The sequence below is a fragment of the Siphateles boraxobius genome, unplaced genomic scaffold (genome assembly GCF_051911475.1).
Source record: "Siphateles boraxobius isolate OS27281-9 unplaced genomic scaffold, OSU_SipBor_1 55, whole genome shotgun sequence".
Taxonomy (NCBI): Eukaryota; Metazoa; Chordata; class Actinopteri; order Cypriniformes; family Leuciscidae; genus Siphateles; species Siphateles boraxobius.
This window is the reverse complement of record NW_027509181.1, coordinates 1,754,043-1,778,068: the sequence shown is the minus strand read 5'-3', so window position 1 is coordinate 1,778,068 and position 24,026 is coordinate 1,754,043. Positions and strand designations below refer to the sequence as shown.

General features: G+C 42.1%; 1 protein-coding gene across 1 annotated transcript in view; it reads right to left on the bottom strand.

Moving 5' to 3' along the window:
- Positions 1-505: 505 nt before the first annotated feature.
- pnmt (phenylethanolamine N-methyltransferase) overlaps positions 506-24,026 on the bottom strand; it is a 35,504-nt gene continuing 11,983 nt past the window's right edge. The window contains exons 2-3 of the mRNA XM_077205776.1: positions 18,022-18,229; positions 506-1,780 (exon numbers count right to left, since the gene is read on the bottom strand). Of these exons, the coding sequence (XP_077061891.1) occupies positions 1,342-1,780; positions 18,022-18,229 (647 nt within the window). The 3' untranslated portion in view covers positions 506-1,341. The remainder of the gene's footprint in view (positions 1,781-18,021; positions 18,230-24,026) is intronic.

Genomic DNA, 24,026 nt, shown 5'->3' with positions numbered 1-24,026 from the left:
TGCATGCGTCATTTCCCGTGATAAAATCAAGTAAATTATAAAATAAATTAGAGTAAATAAACAAGTACGCTAAATCATCATCATCTCCATGCTTGTGCAACTGTATAGCCTACCTCATGGCATGGGCAACAACATTTTTCCTTGTGATATTTTGATCTACATTCTCTCCACACCTTCCTGTTTACTTAGATCATTTTGTTCACTTGTTTTAATTATTATTATGAAGCTATGTACTGATTAAGAAGATGCGTAATACACCCATACTGTGTAACAGTTAACACGAATTGCCGGAAATTTCCATCAATAGCGGAAAGTGTTAAAAGAAAGAAAAGAAAAAATCATTAACATTTGGGGTTTTTTCATGCCTGGAGAATAAAAATGGTAAAAACAAAAATCCTGACTCAGCTTATCATAATTCATTTATAGAGGGTTAATGAACTGTCAAGTATGATATTCAAGAGAGAGACTGGCAATACTAAACTCATTAAAAAAAATGAAACGTCTACACTTTCAAATGCTTTTATTTCAAGCAAATATTAACATGTAAGTATTTGTATGAAATGTGAAATTGTATTCAACAACTGAGACATAAATTGAAAAAGTTTCACAGACATTTGACAAACAGAAATTAAATGAATCCCTGAATAAAGGGAGGGTCAAAAATAAATGTCAGTATCTGGTGTAGCTACTATCTGCTTTATGTATTACAGTATACATATCCTCATGGACTGCACCAGATTTGACAGTTGCTGTAAGATGTTATCCCACTTTTCTACCAAGACATTTACAAGTTCTCAAACACATCTGGGGAGACATATGGTTACACATGGTACGATTAGCTGTCCTTTCGGTCTCCCTGTAACACTATCCTAAGCTTCATCTTTAGTGTCTACCTCTGTAAAAACTGTTAGTGTATTAAGGAGTGTTCAACAGGTGCATGTGTAATAATTGTTTATGGTTCACTGAACAAGCATGAAAAATATTGTTTAAACCCTTTTCAATAAAGATATGTAATGCTTATTTGGATTTTGCAAAATTATCTTTAAAATAAAAAATATTTAAAAAAGGGACTTTTGGCAAGTTTAGCAGCAATGAATGAGGTGAATTTAGCTGTTTAGCTTAACGAGTGAAATCAAACATTAGCAATCATTGTGCATTCGCAGTTTAACTTTTGCAGTTTATCTGCAGTGAATGAGGTGAATTCAGCTGTGTATAACAATATGATTGTTTTCAATATCTTTTAACAGTAAAGATAAAAGTTTTACAGTAAAAGTGAAGCAATATAAAGAGCATACATTAATTCCCTACCTTTCCAATTCATGTATTCTTCAACTAAAATGTTTATGCTTTCTTGGCTTTTGCAAAGAACACACCAGTGACATCATCTACCCCCACCTTCATATCTGGTGGCAGGTGGTAAATACAAAGCTGCAACAGCTCATATCCACTGGCCTTCAGGCTAGCACAGACCTGAGACTCATCCAGAGGGACCACAGGGATGTACAGCCCTGGAGCACCCATGTAGAAGCTCTCTCCCAGGGCACCAATAAGTAGGAGATATCCACCTTTTTTAAGCAGGCTGGAGATGTGGCCTAAGGCATTGGTGAAGGAAAGTAAATCATGGCTTACACTCTCAAGGCAGAAAGATGACACCAGACAGTCAGCTCCAGAAGGGGGCAAGAACCCTGGAGATAATGGGCAGGATTGGTGTACATCAAGGGGCAGCACATTAGACACAACTGAGCGAAGACGTGTAGCTTTCTCTGCCCAAGCCGATGAACTAGAGAAAATCAAAAGGTCCAAGACACAATTAGATATTTGCCTTCTTACAGATACTTTTTATGTGGTGTTTGCATACAATTGATTAAAATTAAATTTCTTGTTTTTAAACTGATTTGAAGATTTCATGCTTAAAATCTCATCATTGCAAATGTTATATCTGTACTGTTTATACCTGCTTTTACTTTACATTCGCAGCCATTTTTACTTTTGTAATATGACGTATTTGTGAATGAAATGCTTCATAACGCTAATGGGAATGAGAATAACAACGCAGCTGCACTGGAAGTGTCTGGACCCCACAAGGTTGTGTAGTGTGTGCACACAAATGTTGGAGAGGTCTCAGACGTGAGCTTGGGATGTTGACTCAAGGACATGAGAGCATCAACATCCAAACTATAGAACCTGATAAATGTGTGCAGAGAGGATCAGCCTAACACATCTCATACTTGTTGCAAGGGTGCCTCTTGCCAAAGCCTTGGATGATGCAACTCCTAGTAGAATGGGCCCTAACTTCTAGAGGCGAAGCATGATGGCACACTTCGTAGGCTAGGGCAATGGCATCGCTCAGCCAATGTGACATAGTATGCTTGCTGGCAGCTGCCTCCCAGTTGTGGCCTTACAGCGTATGAAAAGTTACTCTGACTTACGCCACTGGCAAATAGCTTTGACCAGTCCAGGGGGAAAGTCTAAGCAGAATGGCGAGACCCACAGAGCCTGCAAATCCCTAATTCTCTTTAGAGAAGTAATAGCCATGAGAAAACCCATCTTTAGAGTCAGAAGCTTGACAGGAGCTGGCTCTAGTGGCTCAAAAGGCCCTCGAGCACTATGGCTAAATCCCATGAAGGGTAGTACATCATCTTTCAAAAGGGAGCCCTAGTGCTTAGAATAGTGCAAGCTCTTGAGACTGATCCAAAATCAGCCAGTCATCTATGCAATTCAAAATGCGGATGCCCGCAAAGGAGCCAGTTCTGCATCCATACATTTTGTGTATGTGCAGGGTGACAAGGCAATGCCGAATGGAAGAACCCGAGAGTGGAAGCTTCATCCCCAAAAGTAAACCTCAGGAACTTCCTGTGTTGCAGCAGAATTTACGAGATTGGTCGTAATAAACCAACCCGTGGATTGTATCTGAGACACAATCATTTTGATTGTTAGCATTTTTAACTTGTATGTCTGGGGAAAATGGTTCAAACCACAAAGATGTAAAATTGGACGCAACCCCCCATCTTTCTTGGGAAACAAAAAGTACTGAATGTAGTAGCCAGACTCTCTGTCTGAGAGGGGAACATGTTCTACGGCCCCTTTGTCCCACAGAGATTACAACTCTTGTGTCCACTTTTTTGACACTTCGTTTTTCTGGGGCGATGTTAAATGTTCGGTGTCCTGAAACATGACAGGAAACGACTGAACATGTTACATTTCGCTGGTGACTGGACAGCAATCCCCTGAGGGTGCTAGAAAGGAGCTTCTATTCTTTGCTGAAAGAGGGGGGCACACTCCTATTGTCCCGGGCGCATAAGCCTCAGGGCTTCTTCTTGCGATAAGGACCAATCTTAGGTCTGGCTTCATCTTGGGTTGCTTAGCACGGCAAGCTGCTCCTCTAGTCTCTCCCAAGGGGCGCACGATATGTCACACTCTGCTTTGGGGCTTCTCTCCATAGAGGAGTTGGACCAGGTTGGGTGGCCGACAGCCCCGAGCCTTGAGCACGGCAGGGATGAAAATTAATAAAAACTTCTGCGTTTCTCTTGGCCTCTCGGTACCTACTGACAACCCAGTGGCGGCTGCTGGTCTCTCAAAGAGGGGAAGCTCATTTTCAGCCTACATCATAGAATTGTCCATTTATTTAAACGTAAATTCTGCCCTGCGTTCCTTTTCAAGAAAATGCTCTGTGACCCTGTCGTACCAACTAGGCGTCTTTTCCAGTGACTTGACCAGTGTCCTCTCAATGGCCAGCAGAGCTAGGCTGCTTAAACGGCCTTGGCCCATTGTGTTACAGGTGTAGGACTTGAGCTGCTTTAAACAGGAGAAGCTCCTTTCTACACCTGCAGATGTAGCTCCAATTGTTGCCACTAATGAGAACAGTTTGTAAAGCTGAGGCATTGCACGGTCCAACTCCATGTTTTTAAGGAACACCAAGTAATCACACAGCTTTCCCCTGTTACCCTGCAAGTCCTGATCTGAATACAGGACTTGAAGTTCAGACCTCAGTCTCCCTGAATCAAAGTGATGGCCATAACTTTTCAGGACACTTTGGAAGGCCTCCTCTGGAAATACTTGCCTCATGTCATCAAATTTCCCTGGATTGACTAATTCTTAGAAGAGCATACTTTCCAAATTTGAAAAACATCGAGGAATCTGCTCCAAGATGTTATCAAGGATCGCCATGTACAGATTTCTGTAGCGCTTTTGTGGGTCCTGCAATTGGGTCAGACGGCGCTTTCTCATTGGCTCATCTCTTGGGTCTGATGTGAGATCTGCTGTTTTGGCATAAACAGTTTGGAAAGCCCCCTCTGACCTCTTCTCTTTGACAAATGCAAGAAGAGACTCAATTATTTTCTTGCAGTAGAGAACATCCATCGCCCTCTGCTGAACAATGTCAAAGACCACAGCAGTCTCAGAGAAGATTTGTTCATATGTGTACAACATGAACACAAACTCAAAATCCTCCAGTTTCCTCACAAAGCCTTTGGCACAATCCAGTGTATCATCATCCATTGTCGTATCTGCAATGATGTTATCAAATGTCTGCAGGAGGCCATCATAGTTGTTTGCCACAGTGCTCACTATCCGTGATGTGAAATTCCATCGAGTAGGAGCGTTTCTGGGCAACCTTGAACAGCCTACAGACTCCAGAAAAGACGTCCTCTTTGTGGATTTTGAAAAAAAATTGGCAAACCCAGAGAGTGATGCAAAAAAAATTCTGCACTCAGGCAAGCATTTAGTAGCCTGGTAATACCAGACTCTGCTACTTCACTTTGCTTCGTACACAGAGTCTGGGATAGCATAATAGAGAAGTGTTTTCTCTCTCGCTAGGGGGCGCGTACTGAAGTTTAAAATCATTGGTTACCCGTAAGCCAATCAGATAAGTTTGTTTATGACGCATGTTATGCGCCGACACAGCCGCATCGAACCACAGACATCATGCATCGAACTCAAATCTATGATCGAACTTCCACTGTAAACACTTGATGATGCGAGCGAAATACCCGAGTGAACATGGCTGTAAACGACTTTTTTGATCTGTGAGTGATGTAATAGAATGACTGCTGCGCTTGACAGGGCACAAACGAGCAGAGAGAGAGAGAGAGAGAGAGCCCCGGCCGCGCGCGCGCACTCCCACGTCTACAAACAACACGAGCGCTGTCTTGCTCTCTCTCCCTCGCGCATATTCATAAAAATCAATCGACAAGATAGTAAGAGGTCGGAAGACCGCGGTTTCACGTGGAGCATTTGGAGATTTTTAGAGATTATAGACTCTAGGAACAACATCTCAATGAACAACATCTCAACTATAAAGGCCTGTCTCATATAAGTTAGACGCCTATCTCAAGTACAAGCCGGTGCAGTTCGACGATTTGGGCAAATAAAAGCCCGGGCTATTATTTGAAGTTTTACGGTATTTAAGACCTGGAAAAGAAAAGAGACACTGACCTGTCAAAAGGCTCCCCAGTCTCTCGCTGACGATCGGTAATAGTTGATAAATTAAACTTTTCCCAAAGGGAGTAGGGCCACAACATCACCTCCATTCAAAATGTTTAATACACACTCTTCGTGTTCGGGCTTCAGTTTGCTAATGCCGGGAATATTCTCCACAACAGAGCCAATTGCATCCGCGTCTCCATATCAGCGGTCGTTTTCGATTTCCCTGACCTAATCTTAAACACGGCGCTTACCGACTACGTCACGGCTTTCAGCCCGCCCTCTGTTCGTTGATTGGCCAGGCTGTTTTCAGGCCGGTGGAAAACAGAAAGATAGGCTGCTATCTCAGACTGACTACAGGAGCGAAATGAAATTAGCGGAAGTAGGAAGTCTGACGTAGTCAGGCTAAGCATTTAGCCCCCTGTGACAGCACCAGATTCAGTCTGTGTGCATAGCAATGCACAAACATTCCACTGGGGGCTATTGCTTTCACTTTGGCTTGCAGACCATTGAGAGCTGAAGCCATGAAAGCCGCTCCATCATAGGTCTGTGCCACAAGCTTATCCTTAAAATTGTAGCCCTGCATGTTCTCATTTAATACATCAAAAACGGACTGAGCATCTCGCCCCTCAAAAACATCAAAAAATCCAATTAAGCACTCCTGAATTTTACCTGCACTATCCACATAGCGAAAAATGACAGAGAGTTGGGCACGACAGGATATATCAGTTGTTTCGTCCACCTGCCATCCAAAAAAGGGAGCATCCTGAATTTCATCTCTGATCTGATCAGAAACGGTGGCTGCAAGAGCAGAGATCAAGTCATTTTGAATAGTATGGGACATACCAGAAAACACAGTTGAGCACTCAAATTGTATGGACAGGACAGAGTCATATTTAGCTAATGTTTCTGTGAACTCCATGTAATTCCCCTTGTTGGATGATTCACTACTCTCATCATGTCCCCTAAATGACAGCTCCTGCCGGCCAAGCAAGGATGTCACATCAATAAGGCGGTTTAGGAAGGCCCTGTTTTTTTTTTACTGTTTCATTATGTTTAGCCACTTGAATGCCAGCACCTTTATTGATTGCATGCTCAACCCTGATCCTGCCCATGCAACTTAATCTTGCACATGCACTCACATGTTCATGGCTCTTTTCTTGTCATTTATATGCTCTGTCATAGTTAGACAGTTTTCAAACCCCACCTTTGACCAAACAACACATCCGTGAGATGGTTTCATTAAGAGGCATGGCCAGCAGTACATTTTATTTGTCACAGCACTTCCAGTCAGCCAGCTAATAATGTCATACCAGGAGAGCTGAAAGGACCTATTATTTTTCCCTATTTTTTGCACTAAATCAATCTTAGGTGTTGATCTGCCTTTTTGTTTAATTTTAAGCTTTTCCACGTAAGGAAGACTTTCAAATGACTTCGCCAAAATCAGGTCGACAATATTAGCACGGTCTGACATTGTGTGCAGTTTCACCCACGCTAGCCTTGCCTACTATATGAATGAATGAATGAATGAATGACGATCAAAAAAATTTTATTAAACTCACTAAAACTCAAACAAGGGATGTGGTGTGTAACTGTGAAATATATAAATGAAAATTGGTAATTTCGCACGCAAATATCAAGAAATAGGTTGCAGCAGTTTGTCTTTTGACTACACTTGAGAAATCCGCGATGGGACTGAGACTTCGTATAGTACAAAATAGCTGTCAGTCAAAAGGCGATGCAGTCTTTCGACAGATCCTCCAATCATCACGCAGACGCCCGGACTCCAGGCCAGCCCACTTCTCTATTCACCTTAGAGACGCTGAGCGTCCGTGGGTGGGACATAATCGCAGCATTTATCCAATGACCGTCTAGTTTCGAAGCACTGAAAAAAACTGTTCTAAGCAGCCCCATTGAAGTCAATGGACGCTCAGCTTCAATGGGGAAATGCCATAGGGAAATGCACTGTGATGCTACGACACTGTATGAGAGGGAAATCGAGTCAGCCGACCTGCTATACGTTGCTGATTCTGAACGAACTCGTCTTCGAGATTAACTTGTTCTAACGCATTTTTAGTCAATAAAATATTAACACAATAGTACATATTTGATCATTATTTTTTGACATTATACAGGGGAAGCTGAGCTTCCCTTGCAGTCTTAAAGAAGTCGCCTCTGTGACAACCATATTAACAGATTCGCCAAATAGGCTGGAAGGCGTCACAGGGGCATCAGGTAGGAATACCTTATCCCTCTCCTTGATATCCATGAGGTTGAACCACAGATGCTTCTCCATAGTGACCATAGCAATAGGGGTGTGCCCGAAGCCAAATACCTTATAACGAATAATTATGCCGAATATATTCGGCTGATACTGACAGTCACTCGTGTTTACTAGATAACAGGTGAGCCAGGGGAAAGTACGATATTATAGCCAACATAAACATCTAAAATCTCTATGCAACAACGACTGTGTGAAAGTGAATGAGTGAGAGTGAAACTTTATAAATAAAATGAGCACAAATTGAAGTCGCGTTGCTGTCTACGAGTGTGGGATGGAGCTGTGGGATGGAGCCAGGGGAAAGTACGATATTATAGCCAACATAAACATCTAAAATCTCTATGCAAAAATGACTGTGTGAAGTGAATGAGTGAGAGTGAAACTTCATAAATAAAATGGGCACAAATTGAAGTCGCGTTGCTGTCTACGAGTGCATCTCTCAGAAATCAGAGCTTGGCAAGACTAATATCATCTCAAATACTACATCATACGCATCTTCTGCTATATGATATGTATATTTAAATTATTTAAACCTTGTACGATATGATACACAAATTAATGGAATAAGCACAGCACGATCACAAATTGAACAGCATGTTGCCATCTCTGCGCATCTCCTACTCAGAAACCAAACCACCTCTCTATCAAGAGAGATATCAACTTAGATACTGAATCGTACACATTGTAATGACCCGGCAGTCAGCGCTAGTAGTCAGGTGCATTATAGATAATTGTTTGTTTGGAGTTGATTTATGCGTTATTTAAGCAAGATGGTTGGGTTTTTGTGTTAGCAAAGTTACGTGTGTTAATGTTCAAGTTATTTCGGGTGGGCTTGGTATATTTACTGCCTTTTGTAAAAATGGGGTTCTCACCGTCATGGAGTAGGGGAGGGACTCTGCGATAGGGCCTTGCCTGTGTAGTTCTTATTCTGTGTTGAGAATAAAAGGAGAAAGAAGACGGTACTGCCTCCTCCTGGTTTGCTGTACCGATGCTTCACTCACAGAGACACTGATGGTCGTGTGGTATATGGGACATGAGTGCTCGTATTTTGCGTTAGCAATTAGCTTACTAAAAGTACAATAACGTAGCTTAACTCCGGTCAGCCCCTACATTCTACCGAATAACTGCCAGTTATTACAGTGCTGTCAGAAGTTGGATTTAGGCTGTTTAGAAGACGCCGTTATGGAGCGAAGTATGGGACAATTAGAGCGTGCCATTCAAGAGAACAGCATCATGCTACAGCATTTGACGAACGAGACGAGGCCGAGGAGCAGGGCTCCGCACCGGCCTGATGGCGCCAGCGTTCACCGGACAGTGTACCACTCTCCTAGTTTCAGACAGAACAAACTTCCAGCAGTCACACCGACACTCCAAATCAATGCCCGGCTGGGCCCCCTCACACGATCGCCCGCTAAGCTACCACGATATATGCTGTGAGGAGACAGCGATTCACTTGGCCCTCGCCTTGGAGTGTCCCGCGCTCGAGGTCCTCATCGATCTGTCTCCTGAGGAGCGGTGTGATCTCCAGGCCCTAACCCCTGCTCTCAACCGCCGCTTCGAGCAGAGAATCTCCGCAGAACAGAGCAGGGAGGAGCTGACTAACCGATGTCGACGTGAAGGAAAGTGTGGGTGCTGGAAATCAGTGTGGGTGCTGACATCCGGGTTTACGCCCGGAAGGGCTACCCTACCTTCCAGGCTGCAGCGAGGGAAGAGCTGAGCCTTTATGCTTTCCTGTGGGGTCTTACACCTCCACCAACATGTCTGCCTGTTGTCACCCTAAGATCTGAGTAAGAGGCTGAACGAACTGAGGACGTGCTACAGGCTGGGCCGGCGACAGGTTGATCTCCACCCCAGCGTCATCTGATGAGAGCTGCCGAACGGGAGGTGGACTGAGGAGTTAAACCCCCCGACAGAGGTTGAGGCTAGCCCGCTGCTACTGCTGCGGAGAACCAGGGAATTTCGCCAGGGACTACCCTGCCCCAAGCCCCCGGTAACATCACCCCCAGGAAACGACCTCATAGTGAGGCAGTGAGGGCACCCTCACCCCGTTCTTCAGCACCCCTCCACAATGACTGCCCTACTGTTGGGCGCTGCGGGTTTGCCAGAGGACTGTACCTGTGACTGTGTTGTTTAAGGGCAGCCCTGCAGGGCCCTGGTGGATACAGGGTCCACCATTTGCTTGCTACGGAAAGGACTGTTGTCAGGAATGGCCGGTCCTCTCCCGGAGGACTGGAGCCCAACCAATACCTAACTGCTCACCGTCACGGATGAAAGGACAGTAATGCCTGGGAAGAAAATGTTGTCTGTGGTGGTGAGGATGAGCCAGACAAGCCACGAGTTCTAGCTTGGCGATATTAGAAATGAGTGCATTGTTTGCTTGGAATTTTTGTCCCACTGGGGAGCATGTGTCGACGTGTAGGAGGCTCCCTCGAGAGCTGCAGAGACTGCTCCGCCGACCATCCGCCGACACCCCCCCACCCCCCTCCCCCTCCTGAAACTGTTGCTGCTGTTGAAGAGGTGGGGTTGGCGAAGCAGTGAGCATCTGAGTGCACCGCAGCAGGAGCATTTACAATGCCAATTGAGAAACTTTGTGGACATTTTTGCAGCCCGAGAGGAGGACTGTACCAGGACAGCTCTGGTGCAGCATCACAATGACATTGGCCCCGCTGCCCCCATTTGCTTGCGCACCCATAGACTGCCTCTCGCCAAGCACCAGGCTGCTGATGAAATTATGCGAAATATGGCAGCTAATGGCATTATTGAGCCCTCGGACAGTCCCTGGGCCACACCCATGGTTATGGTGCTGAAGAAAACGGGGGGTGGCGCCCTTGCATGGACTCTCAGCGACTAAATGTGGTCACCCACAAGGACTCATACCCACTGCTGCACATTGACGATGCGTTAGGTTATGTAGCTGAATCCTGTTGGTTCAACTCTTTGGACTTGCACAGCAGGTATTAGCAAGTGGAGCTGGCGACAGAGGCCCGGCCCCGAAACTGTGTTTACCATAGGGCCGGGATATTCAATTGGCGGCCCGCGGGCCAGGTCCGGCCCGCCAATCATCTCCATCCGGCCCGAGGGCACCCCAACCTCCCTCCTCCTCTTTTCCTGGCGGTGCGGCTAAATTTGGTTAGATATATGGTTAAAACAGAAACGTTTTCAGTCCGAATGTTTAAGCAATTATGTGTGTGTCCCATATTTCTGTCGACTGAACCAGCGATATCAATCATTCGTGAATTCATCATTGGTTCGATTATTTCCTTTCCATGAATTGGCCAAACTCGCTTGCAAAACGCTCTGAAACGATTCGGATTCGTTCGGACTGTTCTGTCACTGAATCATCTGAAGCTGTTTCTCGGTCAGTAAGAACAAATAGCGCTGTTTTCAGGTGTTTCACTAGTTTACTTCGAACTACACAGCACGGCCTAGTGGATAATGGAACGCAAGCTTAAAGGAGTTGCGTTTACTCCCGGTCCCGGACACTATTATTAAACAGCGTTGCGACATCCAGTGAGAAGCGTTTCAATCTGACACAATTCTCTGTTACAAACCAAAAATCACTCAATGATTTTAACTAGTTTTAAATCGGATGAAACAGCCTCAACATTCCTAACACGACTGATGAGGTAAATAGCAGAAACATTGTGCCATGATCGAAGTTAGATGACTATAAATCCCTAATCACCAGCCTTACAAACATTTACCATGAATGTAGCCTACTGTAGTAATTTACCATATAGTTTGGGCAGAAATGTGGAATATTTATATTGAATACAATGTTGTAGTCATTTATATTGAATTAGATTTATTAGGGGGCTAGATAAATAATTAATTTTGTGTATAGTTTTTTCCTGTTTAGGCATTTATTATACAGTGGGAGTGAGTGAGTAGCCATGCATGGTTTTATATGGTTACGAAGTCTCACTGCCAGAATATTTTAATTTAAGCCTATAATAATTATTAATTAAATAATTCTTACCAATAGCTACGATCTTGTATAATTCATATATTTGTACATAGCAGTAAATAAGTTATTTATTATGGTCTGTTAAATCTGCATACTGTTGGGTACCACATTTCCAAGTAAATACAATACTTTTATGTTTACTTTAGCAAACTTATTGATACTGTTACGTTTCAATAAATAAGCAAAACCCACCGGCCCACCTCAACTTTTCGATGTAATAATCCGGCCCTCTAATGAAGCTAATTGAATAGCCCTGCCATAGGGCAAGGACTGTGACAGTTTAAAGTGTTGCCCTTTGGACTGTGTAATGCTCCAGCCACCTTTGAGAGGCTGATAGAGCGGGTCTTTAAAGACATTCCCCGTACCGCTGTGTGGTTTACTTGGACAATCTGTTGGTCCATGCCAGAGACTTTGACCAGGCTGTCCACAGCTCACGAAGGGTCCTGACAGCCATTCGTAGTGCCGGGTTGCGATTGAACACGACCAAGTGCAACATGCTCACACGCCAGACGCAATTCCTGGGGGACGTGGTCAGTGAGAGCGGGGTAGCTACCGACCCAACAAAGGTGGCCGAGGTGGCGACTGGCCCCAATCAACCAACATCACTGAGCTGCGGAGCTTCCTGGGCCTTGCCTCCTATTACAGGAGGTTCATCAGAGCAACCATCGCCAGCCCCTTACATCAGCGGACAAACCAGGGCCGGAGGTTTGGGTGGTTTGAAGACTGTGCGGCGGCCTTTCGAGAGCTAAATGGGACTGTTGAAAGGGACCGCTCTCATCGATGCTCCTGTCCTGGACAAGTTCCTTGTGGAGTGAGTGGAGGCCTACTATAGTTGCAGCCTTAGTCGCCCAGAAATAAACTACTGCATCCCCCGGCGGGAGTTGCTAGCGGTGGTTATGGGGTTGATGTCAGATTAACTCAAGAACAGTGCGTAGAGAGAACGGGGGTTTCCATGGCCGAGCAACTGCATCCATGCCTTCACCAAGTGCAATGCAAAAGCGTCGGACACAATGGTGTAAAGCACGCCGCCACTGGACATGTTTTCTGGAGTGGCGAATCACTCTTCTCTGTCTGGCAATCCAATGGTCTGGGTTTGGCAGTTGCCAGGAGAACGGTACTTGCCTGACTACATTGTCCCAAGTGTAAAGTTTGGTGGAGGGGGATTATGGTGGGGGGTTGTTTTTCAGGAGTTGGGCTTGGCCCCTTAGTTCCAGTAAAAGGAACTCTTAATGCTTCAACATTCCAAGACATTTTGGACAATTTCATGCTCCCAACTTTGTGGGAACCTTTTGAGGATGGCCCCTTCCTGTTCCAACATGACTGCGCACCTGTGCATAAAGCAAGGTCCATAAAGACATGGATGAGCGAGTTTGGTGTGGAGGAACTTGACTAGCCTGCATAGAGTCCTGACCTCAACCCGAAAGAACACTTTTGGGATTAATTAGAGCAGAGACTGCGAGCCAGGCCTTTCGTCCAACATTAGTGCCTGACCTCACAAGTACACTTCTAGAAGAATGGTCAAAAATTCCCATAAACTTGTGGAAAGCCTTCCCAAAAGAATTGAAGCTGTTATAGCTGCAAAGGGTGGGTCAACTCTAGGGCTGAACGATTAATTGCATTTGCGATAATATTGCGATATGATGAAATGCGATTTTGTAACCGCAAAAGCTGCGATTACACTGGTCACGTGACACGCGAGAGAAAAGCACTCTGCAGACCAAGCATCAACTTGAGGCCTGGCATAAAGGAAAGAACAGTTTATTTTTTATGTATTTGATAGTGTTATTTATTCTCTCCCCAACAATTCTGGATTGATTCAGAGAATTTCAGAATCGAGTCTGAGCTTAGTTTTTAAACACAGATGCGTGATGACGCTGCGCGTGCTTTAGAAATAACGTATTCTGCTTGCTTCTAATCTCTCTCTCTCTCTCTCTCGCTCTCTCTCTCTCTCTCTCTCTCTCTCACACACACACACACACACACGACACCGCTCGAACCTTCCGAAAAATAAGCTTTAATAAAGTTCGGGGTTTAAGCGAATTACAAGGACAGTCGCGGGCTTCATTGCACAGGTTTTGCCGCTTTGATGTTACTCTTGCTGTGCGCGGTCTTGGCCGCCGGAATTTTCTTTACAAATGCTCCACAAAGGCATTATTTATGTCTTTTGGAATGCAGTTGGCTTATATATTAAAAATATGAAAATCACTGAGAAAGCTGCTTTCGTTTTAAAATGCTTATGCGCGCTTTGTGAAGAGTGCTCGTGCAGCTGTGAGCGACTCATTGGTTAAATGTAGGCTACTTGCATCTCAAAATGCTTTTGACGCGAAATTAATGTAAACACGGTCAATTATATCTTAAACCAACAGGACGTGTGGTTTAGGTTGTGAATGCAGCTTATAGTATAGGGGGAAAATCACTCCACCTCTTGAATGGAAAACGTTCAGACAGCCTACTTTTAAATACTGAAAGCACTCTTTGTTTATTGCTTGTAATGTTTTTTTTTTGTTCCTCTTTATTTACTAGCTTTTATATTTTGAAGCTATATTAGTTTATAGCCCATTTAAAATTCTTAACATGTAATTGGTTTAATTAAATAATTGGTTTAATTAAATGTGTTTATATATATATATATATATATATATATATATATATATATATATATATATATATTTACACATGTAATTAAATACCTATTTTAAGTGTTATTAAGATTAATTAATAAGAAAAAAATTAGATTGGATCATGAGCTGCCTAAAGATTCCCATCCCTACTGTACAATGATTTATTGCTTGTCTTTGTCGACTAATACAGAAGGTAAAGAACTTAAAGTAATAGCATATTCAATCGCAATATTGGTTAAAAAAAATCGCAATTAGATTATTTTCCATAATCGTTCAGCCCTAGTCAACTCCATATTAAACCCTACGGATTAAGAATGGGATGTCATTAAGGTTCATGTGCATGTAAAGGCAGATGTCCTAAAACTTTTGGCAAAAGCATGTATTTGATCAATTATACAAGGTATTTGTTCAGTGAAGAAAACAGATAGGCTGTAAACCATAGAAAAAACAGTCTCCTCAAGTAATTGTTCAATATAAATAATAATTTTGCAATTGTTACAGATACATCCGCTTGAAAGAAAGCAAGCTTAGAGTGGAGCTCTCTGATAGGAAATAACTTGCAGTGCTCGTACATGTCCCCCTTGAGGGCAAGAACAACGTGAATACTGCCTAACAATTCTAATTCCCCTCGTTCTCAGCGGATAGGATGGAAAAGTGAGCAAACAGCAGCACACTCAGCACACAAAGCAGTCTCTGAAGACAAAGAAACCTCAGGGCGCATCCGCTTCACATCTATTTATAGCCTCTTGAGAGCGCAGATTCCAATGGAGTCACCATTAGAGGTTATTTAGGCAAAACTCTTGGTGTGTTTGCCATATGTGCTTCACAACCGGTTGAACAAAAGCCGTTCTCAATAGCGTTATGAAACACATCAAGTGTAGCTTTTGATAGGAAACCATTGTACATATATTTAAATATCAGAAATTTACAATATCACACATTATATGGTTAAAAACACTGAACAGTTCTGATCTATGGTTGTGATTCATGACAGATGAGCTCATCCGTCTCTAGCGCCATCCAAAGAGTGAACACAGATTTGAATTTAGCATTTAACGTGCCGCACTAAACGTTCTAATCACACCTGTGTGATCGTATCAAATGTAAAAAAATATATCATTCATTTTTGTCTTTTGGAAGCTACATTCAAAATGCATTTGGCTCAAAAATCTGATGGGGCACACTCTGATTAATGGCTAGTCTGCAGCTCTGCTGGACAGACTACAACTCCTCCTCCCACCAAATGCTATAGTGACTTGCTATCCCGATCTTCAAGCAGAATGAGCTGGAAGAATTTTTTTTATTATATCAATCCACAATCATAAATCACACCAGAAGAGAACTAGCCCTCCGTCTGAACCTGGTTTCTCCCTTTTTCTCCATATCTGTCATCTAAAGGAGTTTGGGTTCTTTGCCACTGTCACCTTTGGCTTGCTAGGTTGGCGTTTAAAAGACACATAATATTTAATAATATTATCACATTTTATTTTATTGTTAATTTGGTGTTAAACTAATTCTCGCCCAGGACAAGTGGAAGCTGCTAGGGACTGGAAAATGCTTGCTGATCTTGATCGACGGCTTATTTTTCCACCTGAGATTACCACCATTAACCTTCGACCAGATATTGTTTTGTGGTCTGGATCAGCACACATTGTTCACCTGAACAGTGCCATGGGAGGATGCTGTAGATGAAGCATATGAGAGGAAGAAACTGCGTTATGCTCATCTGTCCACTGAAGCAGAACAGCGAGGATGGAGAGTCTGGGTTTATTTGAAGCAGCAGAGAGGAGCAGCAACTGGCTGTGGTTGAGACGGAAAGATTCTGGCTGGCTGTGTACAGGCCGCCGCTCTACGGTTTCAAAGAATTCTTGAAAAACTCGAAAAGGGTGTTGGTTTATTTGTATAGTTTGCATAGTTATTACAGTTATTACGTTCCTGTGTATTTTGCGTGAATGAGTATTGGTGTTTGGACAGATATTGTGTTTTGCGGTAGGTAGTATGCCATACAGGAACGTTGCCACTGAACCCGCTTTAACGACAGCAGTGGGGCTCGACAGCCTTAGTCGAACGGGTTGGCGCGTATGGTCAGGTTGTGGGGAGATTGTGGTTAGGTCACATGTGAACTACGAGGAAGGAGCAACCTCAGCAGCAGGAGGGATGTAAAGGTCAGTAAGCTGGAAGCTGGGCTGAGTTGAGTGGGGGACGGAGGGGGGTGACTCTCGGACGCCAGAGTCACTGTCGAGCCCTCTTGAGGTGTCGTGGGCTAGTCGACGAAACACTGAGGACGGAAGGTGCCCACTTGAAGACCCTAGAGATGTCCCCTACTGGGCTCAATCCAGACGGTTGTCATGCTGGTCCGCTGGGGAGACCGCACTGTAAAGCTATGTCTTAGTTGGTGCTTATCTTGGCGAAAGCCGAGAACAAATCAGCATGAAGTTTTTAACATCTACTCTTGTGTAATGGAAATCATTTTATTATATAAGAACTTGAACAATGATGATATCACAGTTTTCTGCAGAGCAGCTAAATAGACTTTGCATTAACTTTCATTATTGACGAATTTTGAAGCTGTAATTGAACTGAATGGGGACATTAAATGTTATATTCAACAATAATATTGATCTGCCTGCATTGACTGAACTGAGCTGGACGATGACATCACGGTTTACTCCAGATCGGCTATATATATATAAATCAACTAAATTAATAACTTTTTTAAAACACAAATGAAACATCTTAGTTTTACTTACTTAACTTACTTAAGCTGGAGAGTGAACCTATTTTCTTCTGGAAACAAACTTTTTTGCTTTATTTTCCTGTTATCTCTGTAAAGCTTAAACCCTTAATGCAATCCGGCCGCTCATTTCCACAAAACAGTGCCTGGTGGGACGAGAACGCAAACCATGAAATAGGTTCCAAGGTACAAGGTAAATTTTTTATCGCTTCCACACTGTTGCCTTATGTAGAGATGCTTATAGCTTAACAGAACTTGTTTCAGGATGAACTTAATTTATTTAGTTAGTTAGTTATTGAGCTAAACTAAATCAACAATACACTGACTTGTCGGAGCCGATAGCCTCATGAGCAGCGCTCTGACATATGGTGCAACTTGTCCTTTGCGAATCCTGTTCCCCTCTCTCTGCCCCATTCGTTACTGTCTAATCTGTAACTGTCTTATCCAATAATGACACTATTGTCTTCTGTAGAGCTCCTTTACAGCAAAAATTTTCTTGTATTTGATGAAGTTTGAATCATTGATTCTTATTTTCCTGTTTATATTGTGAAGCTGCTTTAAAACAATCTGTATTGTGTAAAGAAATAAATGTATTGTCTATAGAAATAAAGGTGACTGGATTTCATGTGCACCGGTGAGAGCATTAGAGCATATCAGAATGGCAATGGTTATTTTTCAAATACACTGTTAATTTACCTTATTGCCTTAACTTTTATTGCATCTGAACTATCATAAAATTATTGGGCTAAAACAATGATTAAATCATAAACAGTCTATGCAGCCTAAGTTAGGGGCAGGCTGGGAATAAAAAGAAGCCCTGGCTTTCACTATGTGGTTTCAAGTATGTGGTTAGGAAAGTGTCATATATTAAAATAAATATATTGTTTGCAAATAGGTTTGTGCATATTTACACATGCATTATTTTAAAGTAAGTGAGTATTCTTTAACTACATACAACTTTAATTCACTCTTTTGGACAAGGAAAAGGGAATCTCACCTGCGGCCCTCCAGATCACACACATACTTGAAGTAAGCAGTCCAGTCAATACTACTCTTGCCCTCCTGTAGCCAGTTTTGCAGCTCTCTTCGATTCACCTCCAAAAAGTCAGACAGGATGACACGATCAAATCTCTCACAGCCACTCATGACCTGGTAAAGAGTTGGGCCAGATCCCACATCAACTAAAACGTCCCCTCTTATATCATCTGTAAAAGAGAGCGGATATTCAAGGTTAGTTACAGTATTCAACTATCCTCTTCTGTTTATTATTGCATTTTTTTTGCAATATTAATGGGCAGAGGCTATTTGTATTAAGTGCAAATAGCATTAAATGGTTGACTGGTTCATTTATAGGGCTAGTTAGTTTAAATGTAATTAGGTATGGTCAAGTATCAAATAAAAGGTAAACTTGCATTGATGAAGTTAATGTTTAAAAGTTGCCATGGTAAAATAGAGATCTAATGTATAAAAATTATGGAGTTTGTCATTGTTATTACCCAAACAGTAACCAGTTTTGCACCTAAAAAGTTAACCTAGGCGATTTTAGCAAAGACATTTTGATCTCCACCTTCTTCTCACAACCTGCGTCATCACTTTAGGTTATAATGCAGTTTTCACTCAATATAATAATTTGGTGTGAATTTGTCCATTCAAGTGCAAAAAGACTTGAAATAGAACACACTTTAGTACTTGCGTGCAGTCTAAGACATGGTTTTTTGAGTACATCCTTCTTTTTTTTCTTTCACTTCTACTTGCGCTTGAATATTTAAATTTGCAAGCAGAGCCGGCCCGAGCCTTTTGGGGGCCCTAAGCAGAATTTGATTTGGGGGCCCCCTCCCACTACTCGAAGTCACCTGTGCTTGACAATTATTGACACAAATGTCACGCAATAATGATACATTATAAATGAAAACAGTGAGGTTATGTATTAATACAAAATAAATACAAAATAAAAAAATAGATGCCTACTTAAATAAAAAAGTTGAAACTTTTACTTTACTCTTTTACTAACTCTTTGAAACTTCTTAAAACAAACTGTCTCAAAACGTATATAAAATAAATTATTTGCAAAACATAATGACAAAAGTGAGACATCAGAAACATAATAAGAGCAAGGGTTCAACAATGACAATTATTGTTGTAAACTGTAAAAAATATTATTATTATTTCTCTACTGTCTCAATACAGTGTAACTGTCCTCAAAATCTTTTTTATTATTATTATTGTAACAGACTTTGTTGGATTGTACATGACAGAATCCAACAAAGTCTGTTACTATAATACCGGTAATGATGTACTGGCGCTCGTTGTATGTGTGTATGCAATCTATTTTTCCCCTCGGGGCTTGCCGTAGATAGGAATTGGTCGTGCGCACTTGGTACTGGAGTGTCGCGGGTTTTTGGAGTTAGTGATCTGATGTGTGGTATAATAAAGTGGAGAAGAGTTCAAACTGCTATGTTTATTATTTATTCTAACTGCTACCCTTACACCTAGAAGGTTAAGTTCCCCTGTGGCTATTTTCCCGAATTTAAACCGATACCGTGACTATGCGCAGTTGCGCACGAATTGTCTATGCACTCACGAGTTGACTAGATTATGCGCTTGACTTAAACGCTGGCAGACACAGCAGCAGTTGTTGGCAGGTATATTGATCATGAAATCAGAATTTTCTTGTCTTGAATTATTCATTCATATTCATTCATTCATTTATGTCACTTGTTTAAGTCATCTAAAAAAAAAAAAATTTAAACTCGATTGGGGGGCCCCCTGGTGGCCAGGGGGCCCCAAGCAGCCACTTAGTTCGCTTATGCCTCAGGCCGGCCCTGTTTGCAAGGCTTAAAAACATGTGCAATTTATAAACTTTAATGACGATGCAGCACTGGCCTGACCTGGACAGTGACAGTTCCGTCAACTGTCTCGAGCGTCTTTTACGCTGGCCCCAGGCCATCGAGCAGTCCTATATTTCAGATATATAAACTCAGCTTTATCCATATAACATTTTCTGTTATCACATTTCTTAAAGTAACATTTCATATTTTCGGCCAAAATCTCGGTTCATCTCAGTTAATTTCTCTGAAGATCATTCATTCGCACTGCAATAACCATTTTATTTCCCTAAAAAAAATCTAACCAGTTATAACTGGAAAGCAGTTATAACCTTGAAATTCACTCTCCGGACTCCAACTGGCGCCCTCCGCTCCCAACTTCCATCCCTGCCCGTATCGGACTTCCGAACAGGCCCACATTTCTGTAGACTTCCATTCAGGGGATGAAAACTTTCATGCAAGAATCATCTCTTTTAAGGAAACATCTCAGGTTACACATGTAACCAGGGTTCACTGAGAATAGGGAATGAGACACTGCATCCCCTAAGGGTCACTACGGGGAATGCCTCCGGCATGACAGGTGTAATGACAGAGTATAAAAGGGCACCTGTGCAAAACATCATCCATTTCTTGTCTGAAATGAGATGTCTGCAAAAATACCGAAAGCAAGTCATTAATTATGGAGCAAGAACCCCCATAAGGAACCATACCGCCAAAAATAAATTGTGTTCAATAAACTCAAGTAACTTGCCAAAGTGGTCTCGTCTGATCTGATGTTCAGAGAAAAGTTGTTATCATGGCACCAGTTTGTCAGAGCGTGCACCTCCTCTCTATAGGCTGACTCATCATTGACTATGATCAGGCCTACCACCGTTGTGTCATCTGCAAATTTGATGATGACATCGGAGCTGTACGTTCCAACACAGTCACAGGGAGTACAGGAGAGGACTGAGAACACAGCCATGAAAACACGGCCCTTAGGAGCTCCCGTGTTAAGGGTCAGTGGGGAGGAGATGTTGCTACCAACTCTGACTATACCTGCAGTCTGCCTGTCAGGAAGTCCAGGATCCATCTACTCAGCAAACTGTTGAAACCATTAGCGGCTGCTGGTCTTTCAAAGAGGGGAAGCTGTATTAATGCATTAATGAACAAACAATCTAAAAAAAAAAGATATTAAACTCGACGGAAGAAATGTGGGAATCAGGTTAAACTGAACCAAGGAATGTGGTGTATAATTGTGTAAAATGTATGATGAAAATTGGCTAGCAATTCGGCCAAGCAAATATCAAGAAATCGGTTGCAGCAGTTTGTCTTTCGACTACACTTGCAAAATCCGCGATGGGACTGAGATCGAATAGCTTGAGCGTCAGCGACTTTTTATAGTACAAAATCCCTGTCAATCAAAAGGAGATGCAGTTTTTCTACAGACCCTCCAATCATCACGCAGAAGCCTGGAGTCCAGTGCCCGCCCACTCCTCCATTCTCCCCAGAGAAGCTGAGCATCCGTGGGCGGGACATAATCGCAGATTTATCCAATGACCGTCTAGTTTCGAAGCACTGAAAAAAAACTGTTCAAAGAAGCCACATTGAAGTCAATGGACGCTGGGCTTCAACAGGGAAATGCACTGTGACGCTCCTGGAATGTATGAGAAGGAAATCGAGTCAGCCGATCTGCTATATATAGCTGATTCTGAACGAACTTGTGTTCGAGATGAACGTGTTTTAACGCATTTTTACTCAATAAAATGTTAACACAATAGTACATATTTGACCATTAATTTTTTAACTTTATAGGGGAAGCCAATCTTCCCTTAATAAAAAATATATGCCTACTTAAATAAAAAAGTTTTAACTTTTACTTTACTCTTTTACTACCTCTTTGAAACTTCTTAAAACAAACGGTCTAAAATAAATTATTTGCAAAAAATAATGACAAAACTGAGAAATCAGAAACACAATAAGAGCAAGGGTTCAACAATGACAATTATTGTTGAAAACTGTAAAAATATTATTATTTCTCAACTGTCTCAATACAGTGTAACTGTCCTCAAAATCTTTTTTCTATTATTATTATTGTAACAGACTTTGTTGGATTGTACATGACAGAATCCAACAAAGTCTGTTAGGCTACTATAATACCGGTAATGATGTACTGGCGCTCGTTGTATGTGTGTATGCAATCTATTGTATGCAATTTCCCCTCGGGGCTTTCCGTAGATAGGAATGGGTCGTGCGCACTTGGTACTGGAGTGTCGCGGGTTTTTGGAGTTAGTGATCTGATGTGTGGTATAATAAAGTGGAGAAGAGTTCAAACTGCTATGTTTATTATTTATTCAAACTGCTACCCTTACACCTAGAATGTTAAGTTCCCCTGCGGCTATTTTCTCCAACTTAAACCGATACCGTGACTATGCGCAGTTGCGCACGAATTGTCTACACTCGCGAGGTGTCTAGATTATGCGCATGACTTAAACGCTGGCAGACACAGTAGCAGTTGTTGGCAGGTATATTGATCATGAAATCAGAATTTTCTTGTCTTGAATTATTCATTCATATTCATTCATTCATTTATGTCACTTGTTTAAGTCATCTAAAAAAAAAAAAAAAGTTAAACTCGATTCGGTGGGCCCCCTGGTGGCCAGTTCGCTTATGCCTCGGGCCGGCCCTGAACATGGCTACAGTAATATTTGAGCAACATGTACATAAAAGTTTGTAGTTTTGAGAAAATAACTTTATGCGTGTTTTAAAAAAAATAAAAAATAAGCAGAGGTGTCAATTCCAGGCGTCAGAAAGTAAAAGTCCTGCCATATGTTTATTCCACCCATTAACTCAGCCAGCTGATTTCACTAATTAGTTCTATCTCCTGGCTGCAAAACTGTGCTAATTAGCAAATCCAGGTGATTGGAACAAAGTACTGAGGAGGAATTTTACTTTCTGAACCTGGACTTGACACCTCTGAAAATAAGTCACTGAAATAAGGCCATATAACACATAGGAAACACTTGATCACAAGGCTTTCAAAACTGGATCTTGTTGGCTGGAGTTTTTTCTTCAAAACAATGTGAAACTCATCCTGATCACTCCTTCATACAAAACAATATAGTAATTTAACTTTTGTAAGACACCAATTGTCAGAATGGCTAATATGCGAGGAGGCGTAAAACATCATGAATAACGGCCGTTTCACACCGCAAGCATGAGCACGTCAGCGCAACTACATCGTAACTGAAGCTGCAGACGCGCGCGAGTATTCACACTGGAAGCGTTTGTACAGCGTCACAACAGCGGCTCCCAGGCCAGGCTACACATAAGGCTTAAATAAGCAAGCATTTCTTTACAAGGACTTTTGAAAATTTTGTTTTTAGAATTTGGTGGTCATAAACACATTTGAAGGTTGTTCAAAGCCCAAACTGAATAATTAAAAACAAGTTTGATGGGTACCTTTTCTATAAAATGTTATTTTCTTTATGTTAGTCTTCATTTCCTTTTCTGACATTCTGCAATTCTTGTTAAAACAAACTAGACATGCAAATTCTATGCGTTTTTGGCACTTTTTGTGTGTAATCATATTAATTGTGTCCATCAAAAGTGTGCTTTCACTTTAATTGAGCGTGAGTAGCGCAGCAAAAATAGACTCGAAGCCGAAACCCCTGCTTCACTGCTGCTCACGCGACGCTCCTGCTTGACGCTCACGCGCTGTTCCTGCTCGCGGTGTGAACGCACTCATTGATTAACACGCACGCCGAAAAAAATACGCGCTGCTCACGCGCCGCTGACGCTTGCGGTGTGAAACGGCCGTAATGCTGTATTTCACACCTGAAGAAACAAAGCCCCTCCCATGGGAATATCAATGAGGAATGTGACAGCGGGAACTATAGATAATGAATGTGAGGAGACTTAATGATTGAATGTATTGTTTTGGCTTATTCACAAAATCAAGTTTAAGTTAAAAGTAGTATTCTGACTATACATTTTCTTTACACAAAGACTTTACTTAAAACTTTAGACCAACACAACCATTCAAAAGTTTTAGATCTGAACGTTTAAAAAAAAACAAAAAAAAAAACTCTTAAACTCACCAAGGCTCCAATGCATTTTTGATTATTATCAATGTTGAAAACAGTTTTGTAAAAAAAAAACTTCAGGATTCTTTGATGAACTGAAAGTTCAAAAGAAC